Here is a 22,587-nt window from a genome sequence, read left to right as displayed (position 1 = left end):
ACTTTTATTGTTGTCGTTTGCCATAGGAAGGTTGGTTTGAGCCCAGGTTAAACAAACCTAACTTAGAAATAGGAACCAGAATAATTATAACTTTATCATATACAATGAAACAGATATTCAAGCAAATATTAAGGCATTGTTTTTCTTGGAAACTTGAACTTCATCTGATGTTGCAGGAGGGATGAGCTGAGTTTGCTGAAGTGCCTTGCCCAGGCCCTGCTTAGGGCCTCACCCTCAGAGATTATAAAAGTAGAGAAGGTATGGAAAAAGTATGTGATCACAGTGGTTGGCATTGTAATGGCAGCTAATCTGTTACAGGTTTTTACCAGCAGCCTAGGGAGTCAGTCCAATCTCTGCTGAGTAGCACTGCAACAGATCTTCTCAGATAAGCAGGAGCCAAGAAATGGGCCAAGTTTTGTAAACAGCTGAACCCAGGGACACTGAGGGTTGGATTAATTGCACAAAGGTTTATGCAAATCTACACATTCTGAAATCTCTACTTTCCAGCAATCAGATAAATCAACTTCCAGACTGAAGTATCATTTCCAATGACTCATATTAAGGTGCTCAATGAAAAAAAATATTGTATAGGTTGTATACATACCATATACAAATATTGTACTACAATTCTAGTTCAGCTACCATCAACTTCAGTGTAAATAAAGGAAAGAGGAACTGTGGAAGTAGCTCGAAAAGGACAGACATTTCAATTCAAATTTTATGCTCTCTTCCAGGACAGTTAGCATTGCTCTTGTATGCTCTTTTGCTTAGCAGAGTCAAAGCTAGACTCACAAATTAGGTAGCATTTATTCTAAATTATCAAAGTAAAGGAGCAGTTAATGATTTGAATACCTACAGTTGAAGTTAAATTAAGCTGTACAGGGACTCTTTTGGAGCCGTCATTCTAAATGAGGAAAATATCTGTGCCCTTCCAATGCCAAATACCTTTTATTTCTTTACAACAGTTTTTATCATTTTCAATGACACCATAATGGATTTTAGCAAACAGTAGAATCCATAGAGATATTTAATTCATTCTGAGAACTCATCACCTCAGAAAAGAGATAAGATTTTACAGATTTATTCCTCTCCTTTATTTCAATTACCATGTTCATGTTTGAGACAAATCCTAACGCAAACTTCTGGCCAGAAGTCTGTTGCCAGGTAAGATAGCAAATCTATATCAAATCACAAAGATCTTGCAATATGACTGCAGAGTATAATTTCCACTCTGTAGTAAAAGCTTCACTTCCCCATTTTCCTATTGGAATTCACTGATGGCAAAACTTGATTATGTACACATGGCAGGAAGTTAAAATATTATGTCCTTTAAGAAGTTCTATGTTCAAATGTCCAAAGCTAAGTTCAAATCCAAACACTAAAAAAAACCAAATGGTGAAGCTGGAAAAAAGGAAAATTGCTTACACTAATGAGATCTTCCCCCATTAACTCTCTCAGAGTCTTTCAAAATCAGAAACTAAAAGGCTCTGCTGTAAGCAGTCAACTATACCAATATGACAAAACCTACCATCAGCCCGCAGTTGTGACCCTTTCATGGTTGTCAAATTAAAGCATGCAACAACAGTGAGCACCCTCCCCATTCTTTTCAGCCACCAGTTCATGCAAATTACAGAAGACCAATAGTCTTTGCTTAGCAACAAGATTGCATGTTCACCACTGATCAAATAATTGACAAAGTAGTGAGTATAAACAAATCAAATCATGAGAAGAGATGCTCTCCTCCCCTGACTCATCCACACAATTTAAAATCTCTGAAATAGAAAGAATAATTCATTCATCTAGCAGGCTCACCAGAAACAGAAAAGAGGCCATCTATAATACTGCTTTCCAGACCACATCTCTTACACTGAAACTCAGGCATACAAGAATAATTTCATGCAAGGAGAAGAATTGCTAAATATACAAAAATTTATGTATTTTTACTGAGCCATGAAACTTTCCCATTTGCATATGTCTAAGACTCATTCTATTATTTTCTAGAGTTAGAGTTAGTACACATGAGCTGTCCTGACTGCTGTGGGACAAAAGAGCACTGGAGAAGGGTGCTGAACTGCCAGCCCCCAAGCACCTCCACCTCCCAGGGTATCACAGAGCTCATTCAGGTAACTGCAGAAAAAGTTTTAATTACTTACAGCAGGATGTCCAGCACAGTAGGTGTAGCTAGCATGAGACTGGTAGTGCAAGCTTGCTCTTGGAAAGGTGTATGTATTCCAAGCAGGTTGGCTGCTATTCCACTGAGAGCTAAAGCCAGGGCTCATGGTCACTCTTGATTTACTGTTTTGGTACGTTCTCACTGTGGAGCTGGACTATCAAAAAAGAAAGAAATGCAACGTAAAAATAGCTTTTAGGGTAGAATACAATTAATGCAGCTACATATCATGATTGTGCATATATATAATGACACATGATCTGGAACAAATTTTAGTGTTTCCTGTAAGGAACTGGAAAAAAAAAATGGATCCCTTCAAAGATATCAGTGAAAGAGCTATGTCACTATAATGCCCAAAAGGAAGACTGATGACTGTTAAGACTTCATGCTGGGATATAAATCAAATGAATAATCAATAAGTGATAGAAGCAAGGGGATGTTCTGAAAATGTGTAGAAGATACAATACCAAGATTAATGGTAGAAACCTCCATATTTTTTTATTATATTGACATTTATTGAACTCCTGATCAGCTATGTCCATGTTATGGTAAATGGCAGTTTGGGGGCAATGTTTAGATGTATTTCTTGAAGTCTTGAAATCCCACCTAGTGGCTAGGTAAGGCCAGGCCATCACAAAGCTACATTTCAAATATGTAACCTCCTAAGCAGACTATGAAATTTTATGTGTTTTAATTACTTAAAACACAGAAAAAAAATCTAAAATCTTAAATTGTTTTTTAAAAATTAATTTAATAACTTCATTTGCAAGCAACCCAGACTACAGATGTGTACTTCACATGCATTCTTTCTGTCTTTCTCTCATTTTACTTTAACTGGAGCTTTTTGCTTCTAGTCTCTGTTTTATAAAAAATATTCCTAATAAACACCTGCACTGTTACAGGTGTTTTATTAGGGCAGCAAAAAGCATCAATTTTTAAAAAAGAGTAGAAGGTGCATAGAAGTGGATGCATTTTTAACAGGTATTTAGGCTGGTCTTCAAAGACATGCAAATGTACTTTTTCTCCATATTCTGCTTTGCATTTGGGTTTTGCTTGCTATCTTTTTATTGGCAAAGGTGTTCTAAATTTCCTATGCAAATTTACCCCAACTAATTGTAATTATTACAGAACTAAACCTGTTCATTTTTAAACATTAAATTTACAGTGACCTTGTTAATACAGTGAAAGGTTGAGAAATATGAACACAAATAATATTTCTTTGAAATGCTTATAAATGTCCTTGTTCATAAATTGATGCTATCAATTTCAAAAGCTATACTCAAGAATGACACTTCATTTATTTTTACCCTCCTTTCAAAGACAACTTTTACACACCATATATGTAGCATTAACCAAATATCAATATGGGCCACCACCTAACAAGGTGTTTCACACAGTCCAAGACCATCCTTACCCTGAAGGGCTTACAAGATAAATGAGAAGGTCAGGGAAAGCATGAAAGAGCAGAGTCTGGTGCAGAAGCACAGAAAACAGTTTCATAAACATGATTTTCAGTTTCATTTCAATGTTTCAGTTCAGTTTCATGGGAGAGAATCAGAGAAATGGAAGGAAAAGAGGACAGAGAGAAGACATACAAAAAGGTTTCAAAGACATATTCTAGCTATAAAAATATATACCCTGTATAATCTTTCTGATTTTTAATACTATATTTAGATGAGCTGGTTGCAGAAACTACAGGCCATGCTGGCATGGGCTAAACGTGCTCTCTTTACTTCATTTAATTTTCAAAAGTTTAAGTACACAAAGTTTGCCTCAGTTATCAATTGCTGTATAAACTTTAAGTTCAAGAAAAGGCCAAACGACTTCCTGCATGTGTTTATTTCCTGCGCTGCCGTTTAGGAAGCCTGAAAAGAGCAGTTTCCGCTCACCAGCTCTCAATATCTCCACAGATTTGCCTCCTGCCCCCACCCCTAAGAGAAGGATTCCTGCGGTGTGATTTCTAAAGATTTAACTTATGACTAGCTGAACACAAAGCGTATGAATGAACACTAAAACCCACACTAAACTCTCATTAGTCTCTGTGTGTGACAAGTGGTTACTTTGTTCTTACAAAAGGCTTTAGGGAAAAAAATCTGCCCCTACAGTTAAAGGGGCTTATTTGAAATAAATCTTTTTATATGAATTTAAATCATGACAAATCAAAGGAAAGAGGCTACAGCTACAGCTAGGAAAAAAAACCCAAAACACAACAGAGGAGTATTAATTTTTTCCCTTTCTTTTTTTTCCCTTCCCCTTTTCTCCTCTTTCCCTAAGGAGCAGAAACTGCATTTTCTTTCCTTTGACGCATCACTTATCTTTCAGATCACTCCTCAAAGACAAATCTCTCTTTCTGGGCCCTGGTAGACTTTCTTCTACATGAGAGATGAAGGCCAGGTTTTGTTTCGGCCAGATCAAATAGGTTTTTAGCCATAATGTACTCCTCTGTATAAATTTCTCCCCTTTATAAACATCAGGTATTCAAGTGTGGCTGCTTATTAACTCCTCTTGAGAAGTGCATCCCCCATCGAATATTCTGTGAACATTGAGCTGCTCTATCCCAACAATAGCTTTGCTCCTTCCTATTATTACTGATCAGTTTGTATTGTACAGACCAGTGGAAAATATCTGCGGCTGACAGGATGTAAAGATGCATTGTCACCTGTGATAATTGTTAACTGATTATTTTCACTACGGCAGAGAACTCCACTACAGAGAACTAAGGAGAGACACGTTATTGGCACTACACAGACATGCACAATACCTGTTCCTGTATTACAGAACAGGAGCAAAAATGACCCTGTTTTTTAAACAGCCTGTCTTAGTTGCTGAACAGCCTTCTGTCTGTTGACTGAGTTTGTTTCTTGCTTGTGTGCTACACAAAATGCCTTCCCGGATCTGCCACCGTGCTGGAGGCATGGTTCAGCCCCAGCACCTAATTCCAGGCACAGAGAAGAGTCTCTCTGCCTCCTTTCTATTCCTCCATCCGAGTTCTACCTCATGCAGGGTGCATTAGCAACAGTGAGCCATTCAGACCACCAAGGATGTGCTGAGTGTCCTGCCCGTGCAGGTCACTCAGGGTGCAGAGGCAGGAAGCGAGATGCCACTCCCCCTCAGGGTATCTGGAAGCCATGAGGGGAAGGTCCCTGAGAGGAGAACCCTCTGCTCTGAACAGCTTTGGTGGGAGGCTACCATGTCTGACCCGCTGAAAGCTGTTCTCTTTCTGCTGGACCACGTCCAGAAAAAAAAACAAACCACAAAGCAAAACAAAACAAAAGTCACTACACGAAGACATTCCCAGGATAATTGGCCTTGAAATCTTGAAGGTATCCAGATTGTCAGCCAGAGAAGAGAGATATCTTCACCACCAGCCACTAAGTCCTGGGACAGCCTTGGGTTATTGGGGAGCTAGGATGTGAGATCAGGGACCCCAAAAGTTTACTTTTTGAATTCAAGGTACTCTCTGATCTACAAAACACTGCACATCTCTGCAACTTTCCCAGCATAGTAGAGAGGCAACTCTACTGTGGGAAAGACACTGGACCGACTGGAAGAGGTGTGAGGGAACAATGGCGTCCCGGGGGCAGGTGCCCAGGTGTTGGCAGTGCAGGGCAGCCTCTGTGAGGTGAGGCCAGGGCTCCACCAGTGCCAAACACAACTGGTTCCAGCTGGCTCCCAGTGACCCACCTCAGGACATGGCTGAGCCCTGAAGCAGGGATGGTGGCACCTCTGGGAAAAAAGTATTTCAGAAAGGGCAAAACGCTGCCTAGGAGTGAGGAAAAAAGTGAGAAATATGCCTGTGAGCACCCAAGGGAGAGAAGCAGGAGGCTGAGGAGGATCCCCTTGAGCCTCTGGAAAGCCCATCTGGGGCATATGTGGGACAGGATCTATGAGAAATCCCATGCTGGAGGACGTGGAGATGTCTCGAAGGCCCACACCTACATTAGAGCAGAGGATGAGCATGAGAAGCAGGAGAGAACAGCTGCTATTCCCCATACCCCCTGTGCCAGCAGGGGTGAGAAGCAGGCTCAGGAACAGAGTGACACTGAGCATGGGAAAAAGGCAGGGGGGATAAGGGGAGGGTATTGTCTTAATTTTCCCTTCCTTCCCACTAACTGAACTTATTTTAACTGGCAATAAATTAATTTTCCCACATTGAGTCTGGTTTTGCCTGTGAAGGTAACTCCTAAAAGATCTCCCTGTCTTTATGCTGATCCACAAGCTTTTTCACCTTATTTTCCACCTCTGTTTTGTTGAGGAGCAGGAGTGAAAGAGCCTCTGGGTGGGTGTCTGGCAGCCAGCAAAGGTCAATGGGCAGGTCTTGTGGCACACAAGCTTTTACTTGGGATTTAGAAGGGTATCTGTTTCCCCTCAACTATTCCAAACAAATTTCATCAAGAAAAGGTATCACCTCTCCCCATAATCCTGTCTTATTTTTATCTCTTAGTATGTCAATGGCAGCTTCCACTTCTGGAACAACCTGGTCAACATTTATCAGAAGACTTCCGCAGAAAGTTATCAGATCACAAAAAAACCAAAAAACCCAATACAACAACAACAAAAAAACCCCCAACAAACAAACAAACCAAAAAGCAAAACCAAAAAAAACCACAAACAAATCCACAAAAACTGTTGCCCTCCTTGCTATGTTTTGCCAGAAACAAAAATATTACAAAGCAAGGGGAGAATTTTCTTTTCCTTTAATAAGTCAGTCCAGTACCTTTATACCCTAAAGGTCTGATGCAATCTAAAAGTGAGATCAACAAAATTTAAATGTCTAAGCATATTTAAAGTATAACTCTTTTTTTCCTATGCCTTAATTTCTCTGGTTTATAAGTACGGATAATCTTACTTTAAAACTTCAAGACTAATCTTTTCCTCATGTTTGTAAAAGTTTTGAACATTTTTGGACATAAGCATGACTGAAGTACAAAGTGTTATTAGTATTATTACTATATCTTGAGCTTACCTGCTTTCAGTTCTTAGTACTTGTAATAGCTGATGTGTGAAGTCTAACAGTGGAAAAAATAGAACATAGTATTTATGGAACAATTTTTATCATTTGAGTTCTGTGCAAATTTTAAATGGTGGCAATATTTTTGACTGGTGCAACATTTCCAAGTTTTAAAGATGTTTATAATAGGTGTAAGAACTAGCAGCCACTCCTTTCTATTTGTATGCGAATAAAGCACACCCTTTGTCTAGGATGTTAGACAACATTCAAAGTTCTGACATAGCCTTAGTCTTCATGTCATCACACCTGTGCCCTCCACTCTTTTGCATTACAGCATCACCAGGCAGTGAACTAACAGAAAAAATATGTGTTACTTTCTGAAATTCTACTTCACATCAAATGCAAGATTTACTACCTCTATTAGACACCTTTCTGTCAACTATTCCGAGATGCTATGATTATTATTGGCTTTGGCACTCCAAAAGGAGAGCCTCAAATATAATCCTCTACATTACCTCTTGACTAACATTGACTTAAAAAAAAAAAAAAGGCAAGTGAGATTAAAGAGGTGTAAATAACATCTGAATTCAGCCTCCCACTACCTCATCTTTTAAAAGTAACTTCACAGAGCTATGATGTCATTTTCTTAGCCCACACAATTTGAGTTGTTTCCAGTCCCCTGGATTTTGATTATAGAATGATTCTGTCTTCAACTGCATCTTCTGTGTTTTTTTTCCTGAAAGGAATTGTGATTGAATGGGTGTCCACCCTCTTCCCGCTATCTCTTCAAGGGATTTGACATCCCTTATTTTGGATGCTAAAATGATTACAGAAGATAGGAAAATCCAAAGAGAGAAACTGCCATTCTGGAGATACTGCTTGCAGGAACTCTATATGCCCGTATTTGGATCAGATTATGATGCAAAGCATAGTCCTATGTTCTTAAAAGTTTGGATGTTTTACAAATCACTACCGTTCCCATAGAAATCAAAGGTTTCCTATAACCTGTAAAACTAAGAAATGAAAATAGCTGCCCTGGAACATTATTGCATGAGTTAAAATGCTGCATTTGTTTTCATGCTCAGAGAATATATGAAACTGGCAAACAAAATCTGAAGTTAGTTCATCACAAAATCCACCTGAGAGACCCTAAAGATTGTGTCATTTAGGCATTGAAGAGTGAGGGTGTTTTTTTCTTTTGGGGTTGTTATGAAAACTAAACATGGAAGATATTGCATTTTTACTTTTTTTTAACAGCAGGAAAGAAGAATTTTGTGCTGCTACTTTTCCCAACATAATCATTCACTATAGCATGCAAATCTTTTACAGTCTAAAACCAGATTGTATCTGTTTCAGTAGGAACTGAGCTTCTAATATTTGGCCACTGCTGATTTCAAGTTTATCAAGTTTGTGTCATAACCTTCACAAAAAAACTTCACAGACATGACCAAATTTGAGAGAAACATTGTTTTTCCAGACATGGGATTGAAACTCAGTATGCTTTACCTGGAAAAACAGGATCAGCTGAAAGAAATAGCATTCCACTGAAACCACAGAGAAATGATGAGGTTGTATTTCATATCTCAGCATACTTATAACATTATAGCTTATGCAGTGGATCCAAGAGCACTGAGAGCTAGTCCACATCACACCAAAACTCAGGGTGTGCAGCCCATCTGCCCCCTCTCAGTAGGTGAGAGAGGAATTCTTTCCATGGGATAGCCTTGCTTGGCACACAAGCTCCCTGCCAATGAGGTGAAGAGGACCTAGGCCGCACATCTGGAATACTTAGAGCTGGGGCCCAGTAGAAATACTAAGTTGAGAGACTTTTTAAGATAGGACTCAAATAACTCTTAAGGAATGCATTTTAGAAAAAGAGTTTGCCATTCATTGTTATTTTTCTCCAGAGTTATGCCTTGAAAACAAAATATATATGGGTTTCACACTTCTCTGATTAGAATTGCTGTCATTTCCAGTGACTCAACACTGTAATTCATGTTGTACTTTTAACTGTTACTTGAATCCTAAGAGCATTTTTTTCCTAGGCAAAGTATGAAACATTGCTCTTGTAGTCACAAAAGAGTGAGCAGGGGTGCTGAAAAAAATGAAAACCTTCACAGTTTGAGGAACGCACCATGAGGAGCCTGGTTTTCTGCCATTTTACTGTCCACATCAGCATCAAGGAGCAAAGAATAAGTAACAAAAGATAGGCCAGTGGTAATCCAGATAAAAGACTTAAAGATTCTTGGCAACCTGTGTGGGACACCTCTGTAATCCAAAATTGCTGTTACCTGATGGCTCTCTAGGCAAGAGACCGCTCAGTTTCAGTCATCTTCTGCTCACACACACTTCTCTGAAAACAGTACCAACACCGGTATCTCAGCAGGCAAACTCAGTTGAAAGGCCAAATAAAAGTCTCAAGAAATGCTCCTGTACTTCAAACTGATTGCTCCAGAATAAGAAAGGGAATTTTGCACATGTGTTACTCATGTTGTACCTAGCAATAGAGCATGGGGATACTCATGCTTCTGGACTGCTCATTTGTATGTCTTCCTTCCACAGAGAGTGAAAAGAGACTTTTCAAAGGATATTTTCTTATTTGTTTATCTTTGTTACATTCTTTTTGAAAAATAAACTGGGATTAAAACGTATGTTGTTAGATGGGATTCTTTTTGGTCTTGATTAAACCCTTAATTTAGGTCTGAACACAGTGACTATCTTCACCCCAAGCAAGGCCATGTCAAAGTTTCTTGTATTCAGAATATTATTTTGTCCATCTATTGTAATAAATTTAAGTCAGAACAACCTCAGAAGGACATTGAATATGACCTTGTAATGGTAGGTCATTAAGTAATGATTTTCTGAAAATAAAACACACTGGCATCTGTTAAATTTACTCCAACCTTTTTTACAACACCATGGTTACAATTTAAAGTAGTAAAGCATTATGTTAACCCAAGAAGAACATGATCTGAGTGTTCCCAGTAAATACTGGTAAGATAGCACTGGTTAAGACCCCACCACAGATGACCTCTGCAGACTTCTTATTTCTAGAGAAGTCACCCAAATAAAATAAATTGCTCAATGCAATACTTCTTTGCACACACCGCTCATCTGTACGGAGTGACCGGAGAAATTGTTCTCCCATGAGTCACAGAGGCAAAGAACTTGAAGGGGAGAATTTGTACTAGATAAGAAAGTCTAATGGTGAACACTATTCTTAAGGAAAATTGTTGATTACATACAAAGCATATCACATTAGGTATCGGATCTTAGCAGATCTCTAGAGTAGTACTTTTACAAGGTCTAAGAATCCCTCTCTCACATATGACAGTTGCCAGTCTTGAGGGACTTTTCTGCAAAGTACACAGCAGTATTTGGGACTTGCCGCATTTCCTTGTTAAAACAGAGGACAGAAAGGGATAATGCAAAAATTGAAAAGAAAAAATTATCATTATAAGTGCATTTCCCAGAATCCCTGTTTGCAGGTACTGAGGGCTCTGGTATTAATTTTGTGGTTATTATTTTCAATGCAGACCTATGTATCACTGACTGAAACACAAGTTCAGGAGCTTTACTGATTAATGACTGATTTTAGCATTTACCTGTGTGCTAAAGTGGAACTTCTTACAGACAGCTAACACTTTTTGTGAAACTCATTATTTCTTTATAGTTTGGGGAGAAAAATAATTATTTCATTAACAATTGAATCCTATCCCCTTTTACAGTACCCAAAGGCATGTTTCACTATGTTCTGCAGTATCTTTTTTTTCTGATGTATCTGTTTACTACATGTATATTGAATTACTCCCTGAACAATAAATCAACCAATGTCTTGGATACAAAATGATTTTCTTCACACTAGATCTGCAATATGCAACTTTTTTTAGACAATCCCAAGAGTAACAGCTGGCTGACGATTTAAGCAAGCCTGCAACATTAACCAGTGAGTGCAACCCAGACTCAGCTACCAGGGAAGAGGGATGCTTATGAACAACTGAAAAATGTCTGTGGCACAGCATCACTGCTACAATTCTAGCAAATGATAAAAAGTCGAATTTCTTTCCTCAGCTGCAGTAGAGAAAGTGTTGATTCCAGCATCACATGCATATTACCAGCCTTCATGTCCACAAAATGCTTACTTTACTGAATGCAGTGCAGTTATGAAATGCATTTGGCCACTGGGAAGAATTCTATAAATCCTACAAAACTAACCAATGTACCACTCTCGAGCTAACTCCTGTGGATGGGCTTGCATGCTTTTGTAAATATCACCGTGGGATTAGGACATCTATCAAAGCTATGATTTCTTTCCCGCGATGTTATATCTATTGTATACCAGGAGTTCTGCAGGTGCATGATTTATCCATCCTGTCATTAGCTACAATACCCTGCAAACAGTTTTTATTTTCTGCTGGAGAAACAAGTACTCCTCCCATAAATTGTTTTACTGCTGACTGGGGAAGAGGCTCCTGCTCCCTTGACAATAAAACAGCTTGTTTTTTCTGACCATGGAGTTATAATTTCCAGCACAAAAGTCTGAAGCTCAACATCACTTCTTATGGAATTAAATAATATAGGGAAAATTATAGCTCATTTTTCAGTATCAGACCTGAACTCTTATTATCTCTTAAGTGCCAACACTTATGATCACTTGAGGGATGTTACAGTCAATATAGCCCCTAAAAATACAACCAAGAAAACATAGAAGGATGAAGCAAGTGTCAGATAAACTGAACAGACAAAAAAAATTTTTAAATTAAAATAAAAACCCAGTATGAATTTTGTTACTGGAATCAGGAGTTTTCAAATCTTTCAGTTGGGCTAAAAATGTTCAATGAACATTTTAGAAAACAAGGAAGCAAACTGAGCAAACTGGATAGCCAGAAAATTCAAAAATAAAAAGCAATTTCTTACTCAGTAAAATCATACTCAGGCCTTTCACTCAAATTAATTATTCATAGAACCACATATATTGTATATGACACATTTGAATGTGAAAAGGCTAATATCCTCTGGCTTTTCCAGTACTCAACTGATCCATTAGAAATGTAATAGTCAGTCGAACAATTCCATGACTTCAGTAGGACACATGAAAAATAAAAGAGAAAGCAGAATGAACTACAAAGAGAAGAAGAAAATAAGAAATAAGATCTTTTCAAGACCAGCTCTCAGGGTACTCAAAATCAATTTCAACTGCCTCAGATATCTGTCAAGTATCAAATACAGAACAGAGGAAAAAGCACACAGAGCTACAGAGTTGTCTAGAAAAGCTGCTTTTTCTTGCCTTAAGCTTTGGGCACTCATGTTGCAGAAGAGAGAGAGAGAGATGATAAACTTATTAGAAGGGATGAGCAAATTATAACCGGGAAGTTGACTATAAGCTATTTGAATTCAGTGCAGCAAGAACTGGTTTTCTAGGATATATCAATACAAGATTACAGATTTCATTAAAACATAACTAAATCTCAACAAAAAATGACATTAGAATTCCCAACAGAAATACCTAAGAAATAGTATGCTAAGGCACCAGAGATTATGAGATTTTGCTGTGATTTGCTTTTATTCCCCCAGAAAAAAAAGAAGGCAATGAAAGGCTATTAAAATCCAAATAATTCTGTAGATTTCTGATAATCCTATAATCTAAACTAGTGTGAAGGAGACACAGGCATCAAGAAACAAAAATACCAGTCAGTTAATGAAACAGTGAATATCTTAACTGAAGCAATCAAGCAGCATGAGGTACACATGCTGAAGGTCTGACCATGCAAAGCTTCTCTGGCTTTGGTCAGCACAGTATTTAAAATAATGGGACTACTCATGACCTTAAAGTAAACCATAAGTATAAGCAAACAGCTTTGTAGAAACTACTGCTTGAGTTAAGCACAGCTCTCTCGTGTGTCATTGTCTACTGCACATAAAGCACTATTGTGTGGCCAGGTAAAAAAGAAAAAAAATGCCTTTATATAATACCCCAAAAATGTTTCTAAATATATAAAACCACTTTTATTTTCAAGCATCAATGTGAATGAAAACAAGCAACCTTCTCCTAATAGTATCTTTCCTTCAAGCTATAAATCACTCCCTTTATTCTTACCAGCTAAAGATCATGAGTTTGTGGGCTGACTTGCCTTTTGGCTGAGCCACAAGTGTTTCAGATTGGCATTTTGTACTCTATGAATTGGTAAAAAACCCAAAATAACAACAATAAAATGCAAAAATTTAGATTTTAGTAAGGTTTTACTAAATTTTACTAAATTTACTAGGTTTTACTGAAGCAATGAAAACTCACACAGGTCTGAAAGTAGCTTCAGTTTTCATAAAATGGCTGATAAAAAAATAACCTGAACACACTACACATGGATGGGCTCAAGGTGGAAAGCAAAGATCTTTTGAATCCTGTTGGAGCATGCTCAAATAAGAGAAGTCATTGACCCCTGAGAGAGGTAATCCAGCCGAAGCTCCTCAGAGCCTGGTGTGCAGAGCTCTACTTCTTTACTTAGGACACACTGACAATGAGGAGAGTAATTCAGTGCAGCCCAGCCTAAGGTATTTTTTTGCCCCAGTGCACAATGGGATGAAGAAGATTCATATCCTTCCTACTGAACTTCAACATCATAAACTTGACAGGCAAATAGATGGAAGGAAACCTCTGCTTTTGTGCTTCTCCCTGTTGTAACCAAAAGTTCCTTTCATATCCTCAAGTGTTTGTTGAAATGTTAAAATCCAGATTTTAAAATATAAGTACAGCAGTCATGTCCAGGCTGCAAGAGACATGAGGAACAGAGACTGAGAACAAGAGAGAAGATGACCAGAATCCACAGCAGAAGGCTCCGAGCATAAACAGATACTACTGTGTCTCACCTGTGTTTTCCAATTTTTGTTTTTGACCCTACATCTCAAAAAAATAAACACAGAATGAATACAGATGGAGATTTCTGTCACATTGTTCCCAGTTAGTTTAAAATCTCTGCTTCTCAAGTCAAATCCTTTCTAGAGTTGATGACTGTGTTGAGGATGGGTAGAATTCCTTACCATGCTGTAGGGACACTGGTTTAAAAATACTAGAGAATGAACAGCAAATTAAACTAATACAATTACCATAGAAATTCCTTTAAAAGGCATATTTTGAATTTCATGTTTCTGTCTCAGCAGATAGTGTCTGCAGGTCTGTGCTTAGAATATACATATCAGGAAAATTTCCCATATAGCATATTCAGTCATACATTGTATTTCCTGCTATGCATGGGTGTCATAACCTTATGGCAGAAACAGGAAAAAACAGTAATATCAACAAGATTTGTTTAACAGAAGCTCAGAGCATTAGTTGTCCTATTCTACCCAAACAGTTCAGAATGACTAGTGGGAATATCTTTGAAGATTGCCAAGAGATATTTTTGGAGATACATTATTTTTTCGTTTTAAAATATATTTTAAAAACTCCAATCACCTAAAAGTATCTTCATGATTATTAAGTGCAACTTTTACTGTCTTGTGAACTGTTACAGAGATACTAAGAGAGAGGGTTAACAGATATGGATGTAAAATAATCTCGCCCACTATACTTGGAAAAAAAGGATAGTTTTTCACCTAAAGAGGAAAACTATTATTTGGAAGATCAAAAATCACCATTACCTCTGTACTAGTCTTCTTATGTGACTCAAACATTTCACAACTCTTTCTTGGTCTCTATAGCAGAGATTTTACTGCTTCCTTTTTCTCACCCTTTGGGAGAATGTGTGATTCTTTCGTCCATTTAAATGTAACAGCAATGTCCCAAATCCCCAAATCAATCACCAATCACCCAATCATCAGAATCAAGTTTTTGGTCAATTTTCAGGTATATAAAGAGTATGAAAGTTTATACAACTGGTAATAAACACAACAAAAGACACAGAGAGGTTTCTAGTAATTCACATACATATATGTAAGTACAATGAAGTGGAATAAAGATCAATACAGGCAGAACAACATAGAGGATATTTCCAATTTTGTTTAAATCTAACAGCAGACTAATTTTTGAGGAAGCTAAAATCAGAACCATGAATTAGGTGGATTTAAGAGAGCTAAAGTCATGCAAAAGCAAAGATGGGGAAAGTCGATTTGAGTAGCAGAATCACAATAACAGGGCTCTGTTTCATCTCATTTATCTATGTGTATTTACATTTATACATCTATATCTATATTACATGAGGGGGAAATGTTATGAAGCTCTTCTTTAATTCATAGAGATAAAAAACACCTTGCTACAACTTATTGAACATTCTTTTCAAATTATATACTTTAAAAGAAATATCTAGAAATGTTTCTTTAGGAGGAAAATGTAATTTTTATTTTTTTTAACTGTTTGCTGCTGAGATTTTATGTAACATGAAAGAAGAAAGGCACAGGAAAAAAAGATGATGGGCTAGATCTTAAAGAGTGAAGAAAAAATTTACTGCTTATTCTAAAATCCAAATATATCTATGTCCCTAACTGCTCTGATTTTAGAAATATCTGCTGTAGACTGTCATTATACCCAAACTATTTGCAGATACTGCTTCACAATGGAATAGTCAGACATAAACTGTCGAAATATTTGGTGGTGTTATCAACCTGTTAACAAAATAAAAAATATGAAATGGACACTGAATAGATCCGAGTGACACCATGATTTGAGATTACCAAACTCTTTTTCAGCGCTCTTTTACTTTGGTTATGACATAGAAAAACACATATTTCCTAGACCTCCCTAATAAGAATTGTCAATTTAGATAGATTAAACTCATGGAACATACATTGGAGTTTTTTTGCTACTGCTTAAAATTCTGATTTGAGGCAGAAACATAGTATTTCATAATGAACTCTCTATAGAAAATATTAACTAACAAAAAACAATTTAATCAATATATGCAAAATTATTTTTATTCAAAAATTTTACTCTAAAACACAAATATTTTCCTATATACTCAAATTGAAAAAAAAATATAGAGGAATATAGTTGCTATGAGAAGAATAGAATTCAGACAAATTTTAAGAACTTATTTAATGGATCACATCTGGCTGATCAAACAATAGCAAACTTACTAGATGAAGCAGTATGTATAGTATTAATTTGTTTCTTTAACATCAGAATCATACAGTTTAACAAGATTCTGCTAAATATTCCTCTGCAAAAATTTGATAACTATAGGAAATGCCATTCAGGTTTTGGATGTCAATTTTTTTCTAGATGCTAAGGTCCCAGTGCACCAAGAACCTTAAGCATATGCATAGCTGTAAGGACAGGAGGAAGCTTACTGAAGCCCAGAGGATTTCTTATAGTACTAGAATCATACAAAATATTTTCATTTGAAAGACTTAAATATCTAACAGAATTGATCCTGTGTGGAAGATAAAAACTTTATTTCTTTGCAAGAACAAAAAGATGCAGATTTAGATAAGAAAGGGGGGATTTTGTTGTTTCTTTTAAAAGCATATAAATCTTGATGCAGGCTATACAAGATGGCTAGGAAGATTAATGCTCTCTGGGCAGCATATTTTACTCTTATTATTCACAGGACACCTTGCACCTTGTTCTGAAGCATTTAGCAATGGTTCATGGAACAAGAGATGTTTAATGGTCTTATATTGCCTTGCTGCATTGATCACTATGATACAACAATCAAAACTAGAGGGTGCATATGGCCGTATTTGATCTTTACAAGAGAATTCCACTATGCTAATCTATAAAACACAGTGTCAGATTATTCACTTCTCTCTCTTGTGTATTTCCTCGCTTAAAAATAAATATATCAGTCAATACATATACCAATATATCATGCAAAATTTCTGAACTTAAGTGAAGTCAATAGTGTTTGTAAGTGCTTGGTAGAACGCTACCTCTGTGCATACCAGGGTTGCAAATTGTGAGGAGACTTATTGACCTTTTTCATTTAATAAACTAATTTCTGGAAAAAACACACACATTCATTATGTCTCTCACTTCCTGGAGGAAATATTGGTTCATCTGAGGTCTGGAAACAGAAGATTCAATAACAGGAACAAACAGTTTGAGTATTTCACTGTCCTGCTTTTTCCGTCAGTATTCTACACAAGCATTTGTCTTACTGCTACTTAGTTTCTATTACGACTAAACTGTTCAAAAGATGAGTCATCCACTGTACTTTAAAAAAAATCCACAGTTTTGCAAGAAAAACGATGACAGAACAGAAAAGAATTGTTTGTGTATTCTCTACTCAAACACTTATATTTGACTTTAAAAGTTCAAGAATTTGCAAAGTAGGTGTAAGTAGGTAACTTGCATATAGATTTTCAAGTGTGACCAGCTTCAGGCTATTCCTTAAAATCTTGGCTATCTATGACTCTTCCATTCCTGTCCTTGCTTACTTCCACACACTTCTTGTGAAACTTCTTTGACTTCTCTTTATTTAGATATTGTTAACAGTTTATAGTTAGGTCAATACATGAAGAATCTCCACTTGAAAACTTGTACCCTCGTAGTTTGACTCTCAGGAAATAAACAGCAATTTAAAGTACAAGATTAAACGGGTAATAAAAGAGTTTGAGGTTTATAATGGCCAACTAAGCTTCAGTACCCAAATGCCTAGCATGAAAGAATCTACTATTCTTAATTCCTTCTGATAAGAAACACAGACATGTCCACTGATTTTAAGAGTTGATATAAACTTTACTGGTTTTTACTTGTCTTTTTTTTTTACTCTTCAATTGTCACTGAATTATGCTGAGATAGATATCCATTAATTTATAACATTTTTAAGAGAGACACTGTTGGATTTTTTTTTACTAGAAAAACTTGAATGTATAGGTTGCAGTGTAGTTTCCCAAGGGCACACTTTGCATTTTAATAATAATAAATTATTGTTATAAAATATAATTATTATTAAAAATAAGGCAAAACAGTCACAAGAATGTCCCAGATGGAAGGATGGGGGAAGTCAACTGGGAAATGAGAATTCATGCTGAAGTCCCAAACATAAAAAGAGTTTCAAAGAGAAAGCCATCTGCAATACACCATTACATTCTTCATTGTCACAACAAAGCCCAGACATGCTGATACTTACTCTCAAATATGTTCTTGTAAGTACAGTCTATTAGCATCTTATATGAGTTTAGTATTTCCTTAGTAAAAGATCTGTTATGGCAATCTGGCAAATAGAAACACCTAGGGGTAGCCTTCTTTCCATTTAGTAATTGTCAACTTTCCTGATGAATGCACAATGTAGGGCTTTCCCTCTTACCGGTACAATTTAAAGCCTACAAAGAACAACATGTGTTTGTCAGTATTTTTTCATGTATCAGTAAAGAAAAAGGTGATAATCGGGAAAAAAAAATCCATAGATAACTAAACGTGGGTGAAAATCAGCAGAAAACCAGCCAGGAACATTTCCACACAGTGGAAGAGAGAGAAACACTATTCTTACTTACTCATATCTACAAATAACATTAGGCAATGCTGAGAGCTGCACAATCATGGGACACCCCACCCAACATTAACTATTCAATAGATAAAAACCACTATAAGTCACTGTGAAAAACATAAGTTTCTTCTATTGAATATTCCCTAAAGGTCAGAAAAGGGCTAAGTCACTCTGAGTGTGTTATCAACAATACGCAAGTTTCTCGCTTTTAATGCTACCCCAAACTAGGGAGAAACAGGAAGAGCTAATTAGAAGACCTCCTTTTTTACTTTTTCTTCTGAAGGGGTCTGATGCCAGCAGATGCTAAATCAATTCTTTTTTCCTATTGTATCTAAGAGAGAAGGTTGTAACTGGAGAACGCAGTCCAGTTACTAAATAAATATTCACACTGTAGTTCCACATTTCTACCCCAGAATGAGAAAGGTCAGATCATGTGGAGATAGATCTGCAGGGGAAGGGGTGGAGCAAACCACTGAAAGGACAGCTAGGAGAGCTACAGCTATGTTGTGTAGTACAGAAGGCGGAAAGATCACACAATGAAGCACTTTGACTTCTTGCCAGGTATACCCTGTGAAATGAATTTTGAAATAAAGTTTTAAATTACAGATGGCTTTTCCAAGCCATTGCTGGCATGAGCACTACTGTGGAAAAGCTGTGACATCAGCAATTAGGGATAGCAGAGTCTGAGATACTAGGGAAAACTTGTCAAGCAGAACTTAAAATATCCAAATATTTCTCCAAAATAATCACCAAAAGAAGAAATAGAAATAGCTTTGGCTTGGCTTGCCTATAAGTTTGCACCTTCTGGAATTTTTTTTTAAATATTCACAGATACTAGTTCAGAACTTTTATAAACATAATGCTAATTCACATCTAAAAGCATTAGGAAGAGAGAAGCTAAAGATAGAGTTCTTTTAAAATACAGCATGTGGTGTGCCAGCCACACAGCCCTATGAATTTTATGTTTGTCCTATCTGTCCAAGCAAAACACATTGTGAGCATCTAAGCGAAGCTCCTTGAATCCTCCACTTAATATTTGCAAGGAATGCAGATGAAGGAGTATTTGCCAAAAAAATTAAGCTGATGAAAAGAAAGCATACACTTTCAATGAGCAACAAATAAGGCAAAATACTTCAGTCCTGTCTTAAATGATCCTTATTACTTATTACTAACCATTCATGGGGAAAACATCCCAACCAGTAATTAACATTTTAAAACCTCAGGTAATGTCTGTACAAGTGCTACCAGAAGTGACCACTGCAATGAAAAGTGTCATATAATTTTGCCAGGAAACCTTGAAAATTGCTAAAGAAGAGATGCATTGAATAAATAATTTCCTGGTACTTAATAGAAAATTATGGTTTTTTCCTAAATACAGATCACTCACCCACTAACAAGCCTATTTTAAAGTGGGCCATAAGCAGTTCTACAGTCTCCAACACCGGATTCTACTGACAAAAATTATTTGGTACTCTTTAACTCCCAACAGAAGACATAGGAGGTATTAAATGTAAATGCAAACAACTGGGCTGGCTCCTGTTTCCACAGGGTGAAGGAAAAATTGCCATTGGCACAGTTTCAAGAAGGATTTATTTCTAAAAATATAATCCTAATGTACAGTACCCCTCTAATGGCTCCACCAAGCTGCTTCTCACTGTCCCCAGCTCCTTAGTCAGGTCTTCTAGGAAAAAGCAGTAGAAGAAAAGATGTCCAAACACATGCTCTGGCTAACACAAGGTTAAAATCACATAGTTCCAATTTGCTGCAGGAACTATTTCAGCTCTGAGAAAATCTCACAGCACACAGACTTTGCCTTTTACTTCTCCTGCTGGGTCTAGCTAAGGATTGAGCCCCATAGCTGAATTTAGAGTATCCTTAAAGTTTGTGGATCACAAATTATAACAGATGTCCCTGCTGTGCAGGGAGTTTTGTTTAAAGGTCCATCTGCCTGCAGACTGAAATCTGGGATTCTTTGTTTGCATCCTGCAAAACCAGATCTTTCAGACCAGTCACCATAAAAATGCAGGGATTTTTCTGAGGGGTATGGAAGATCAATATGTTGCATATGTTTGTTCCTCTAAAAAGAGAAGTAGCTGAGATTGTTTCAGGGTTTGGCAGGACACCGTCTTATTCATGTCAATGTTGCTTGCACAGAATTGGCTGCTTGCTTCAGGAAGGAAATGGATATAAACACCTCTGGCTTTTTTATTTAAAGTCCATGTGACAGACTTCAGTGCTCTACAGGTCTGAGGGTGTGGGGAGGGAAAGAGTCACCTGTGCATGGCAGGATGCGGTATATGGGCCAGGCAGTGGAATACAGGGTCCAGACAATGGTCATTTAGAGGAGAAAGGCACAGAGACTAGAGCACTGGTATACTTATAAAAATTATTTAGATGCGTAGCCAAAATCTGAGCAAAAAGGAGACAGGACAATGAAATGACAGATGAAATTAGAATGGAAGAGATGTGAGAGACTATGAAGGAATGAAAATCAGGATATGGGAAGAGAAAGTAACAGAAAGGGGACAAGTGAAAAGAGAAGGAAAAAGTATTTACTATGCAATTAGATTTCATGCGGGGAAGCACTCAATTGCTTCCTCTGTCCATCTTACAATACCACTTTTCAGAAGAAATTCTCCACACTTCCCTCAGCATACAGAGGGGGAGGGCAGGTGGGGGAAGGCCTTCTTCAGCCTCATCAGGCTCCTTTGCTCTTTTCCAGGTTCTTCCATTAGATCACTAATCATATTTTGGTTTTGGATGAGAAACTTGCAGGAGTGAACGGAATACTTCCATTTGAGCAGAGCCAAACCCAGCCCTAGAGGTTTTCTGAGTAGGCACTCACCATACCCTTAGGAAAAGAGGCGCCAGTGTCCTTCCTTGCTTTCCTCAGCTCATTTTCAGCCCAGCAACTTTGTATTACTTTACAGAAGTAGCACCTCACTGGCTCTACATTCTTCAGCCACCATCAACTTCCAGTGGACCAACTTCCCTCCTGCTCATCCTCTAATAGCATGAGGATATCTCCTCCTCATAATTTTAGTTTTCCTATTCACAGTTCATCTCCTTGGAGGCCAACATGCAGGCCCAAAGCTTAAGAAGGGACTGTACAGACAGACAAAAAATTGTTCAAGTTGTCCAAACAATCTCAAGTGTTGTCGCTGCTTAGCTCAGACCTTCCTAAAAAAGTCCTTATTGGCCTTCCTTTGACTTCTCTACCAAATCACACATAACCTCTTCTTGTTCACTTTTGAAAGAAATGGAAGTTTTCTAATTTCTTGAAAATTTCCCCTTTTTTTTCATATTAGACAATTAAGTCTTTAAGCTTCACATTAGATTCCTGTATATAGTCTCAAAATTTTTTACAAGACTTCTCTACATGACCCCATCAAGTGACAGATGTATTCTTTGTTCTTCTGCTTCAAGCACCTGTTTAAGCTATTTGCTTTTAACTACTGTTGTTTGCCCAACAAGATCTTTCACTGCCTATCTGTGACTGCTCCTCCTAAACTGACAGCAAAACTGGGCTTGGAGAATTTTTAATGGGCATTCTGTACTACTGATAGCTAGAGAGCAGTTCAGCCCTCTTTCCAAGGAAAGACTCCTCAGGCACAGAGCTGTCTTTAATTGTTTCCCTAGTCATTCAATGTGTCCAAGATCCAAAAGCTGTCATACAACTCCATTTCCCATTTATACTATTGGGTGACAGGCATGCTGAAATAGGGTCAGATTTTCAAATAAGGAAATTATTTTTTTTCCCCCAAAATAGAACAGCACACAAAAGCAGACAAAGAGAATGCATGCTGAAGACGAAAATGAATTAGCTTCACTCCACTAAAAGAAACCAATAAATGCTTTTACAACAACAGTGAAAAGCTGACTAGGGTCTGAACTTGCTCTCACTAATGTCAGTAACAGTTTGATTCAATGGGAGCAAAGTAAATCCCATTAGAGCCTTTTACAAAAAAATCCTAATAAAAGCAGACACTACAAAGTAAAGGCCCTGTTCAGCCCTCGCTTACACCATAGCCATTGTAAAGTCATAC

At 37.3% G+C, this 22,587-nt stretch overlaps 1 protein-coding gene across 4 annotated transcripts in view; it reads right to left on the bottom strand.

Moving 5' to 3' along the window:
• Positions 1-22,587, bottom strand: part of RBMS3 (RNA binding motif single stranded interacting protein 3) — a 596,100-nt gene that overhangs the window by 487,437 nt on the left and 86,076 nt on the right. For all 4 annotated transcript variants that reach the window (XM_027639205.1, XM_027639210.1, XM_027639206.1 and 1 more), the window contains exon 2: positions 2,154-2,327. In XM_027639205.1, coding sequence (XP_027495006.1) covers positions 2,154-2,279 — 126 coding nt within the window. In that variant the 5' untranslated portion in view covers positions 2,280-2,327. The remainder of the gene's footprint in view (positions 1-2,153; positions 2,328-22,587) is intronic.

Source organism: Corapipo altera, unplaced genomic scaffold, assembly GCF_003945725.1.
Source record: "Corapipo altera isolate COAL_440 unplaced genomic scaffold, ASM394572v1 44, whole genome shotgun sequence".
Classification (NCBI taxonomy): Eukaryota; Metazoa; Chordata; class Aves; order Passeriformes; family Pipridae; genus Corapipo; species Corapipo altera.
The sequence above is the reverse complement of the archived record's forward strand: the minus strand, read 5'-3'. Positions and strand labels throughout refer to the sequence as shown.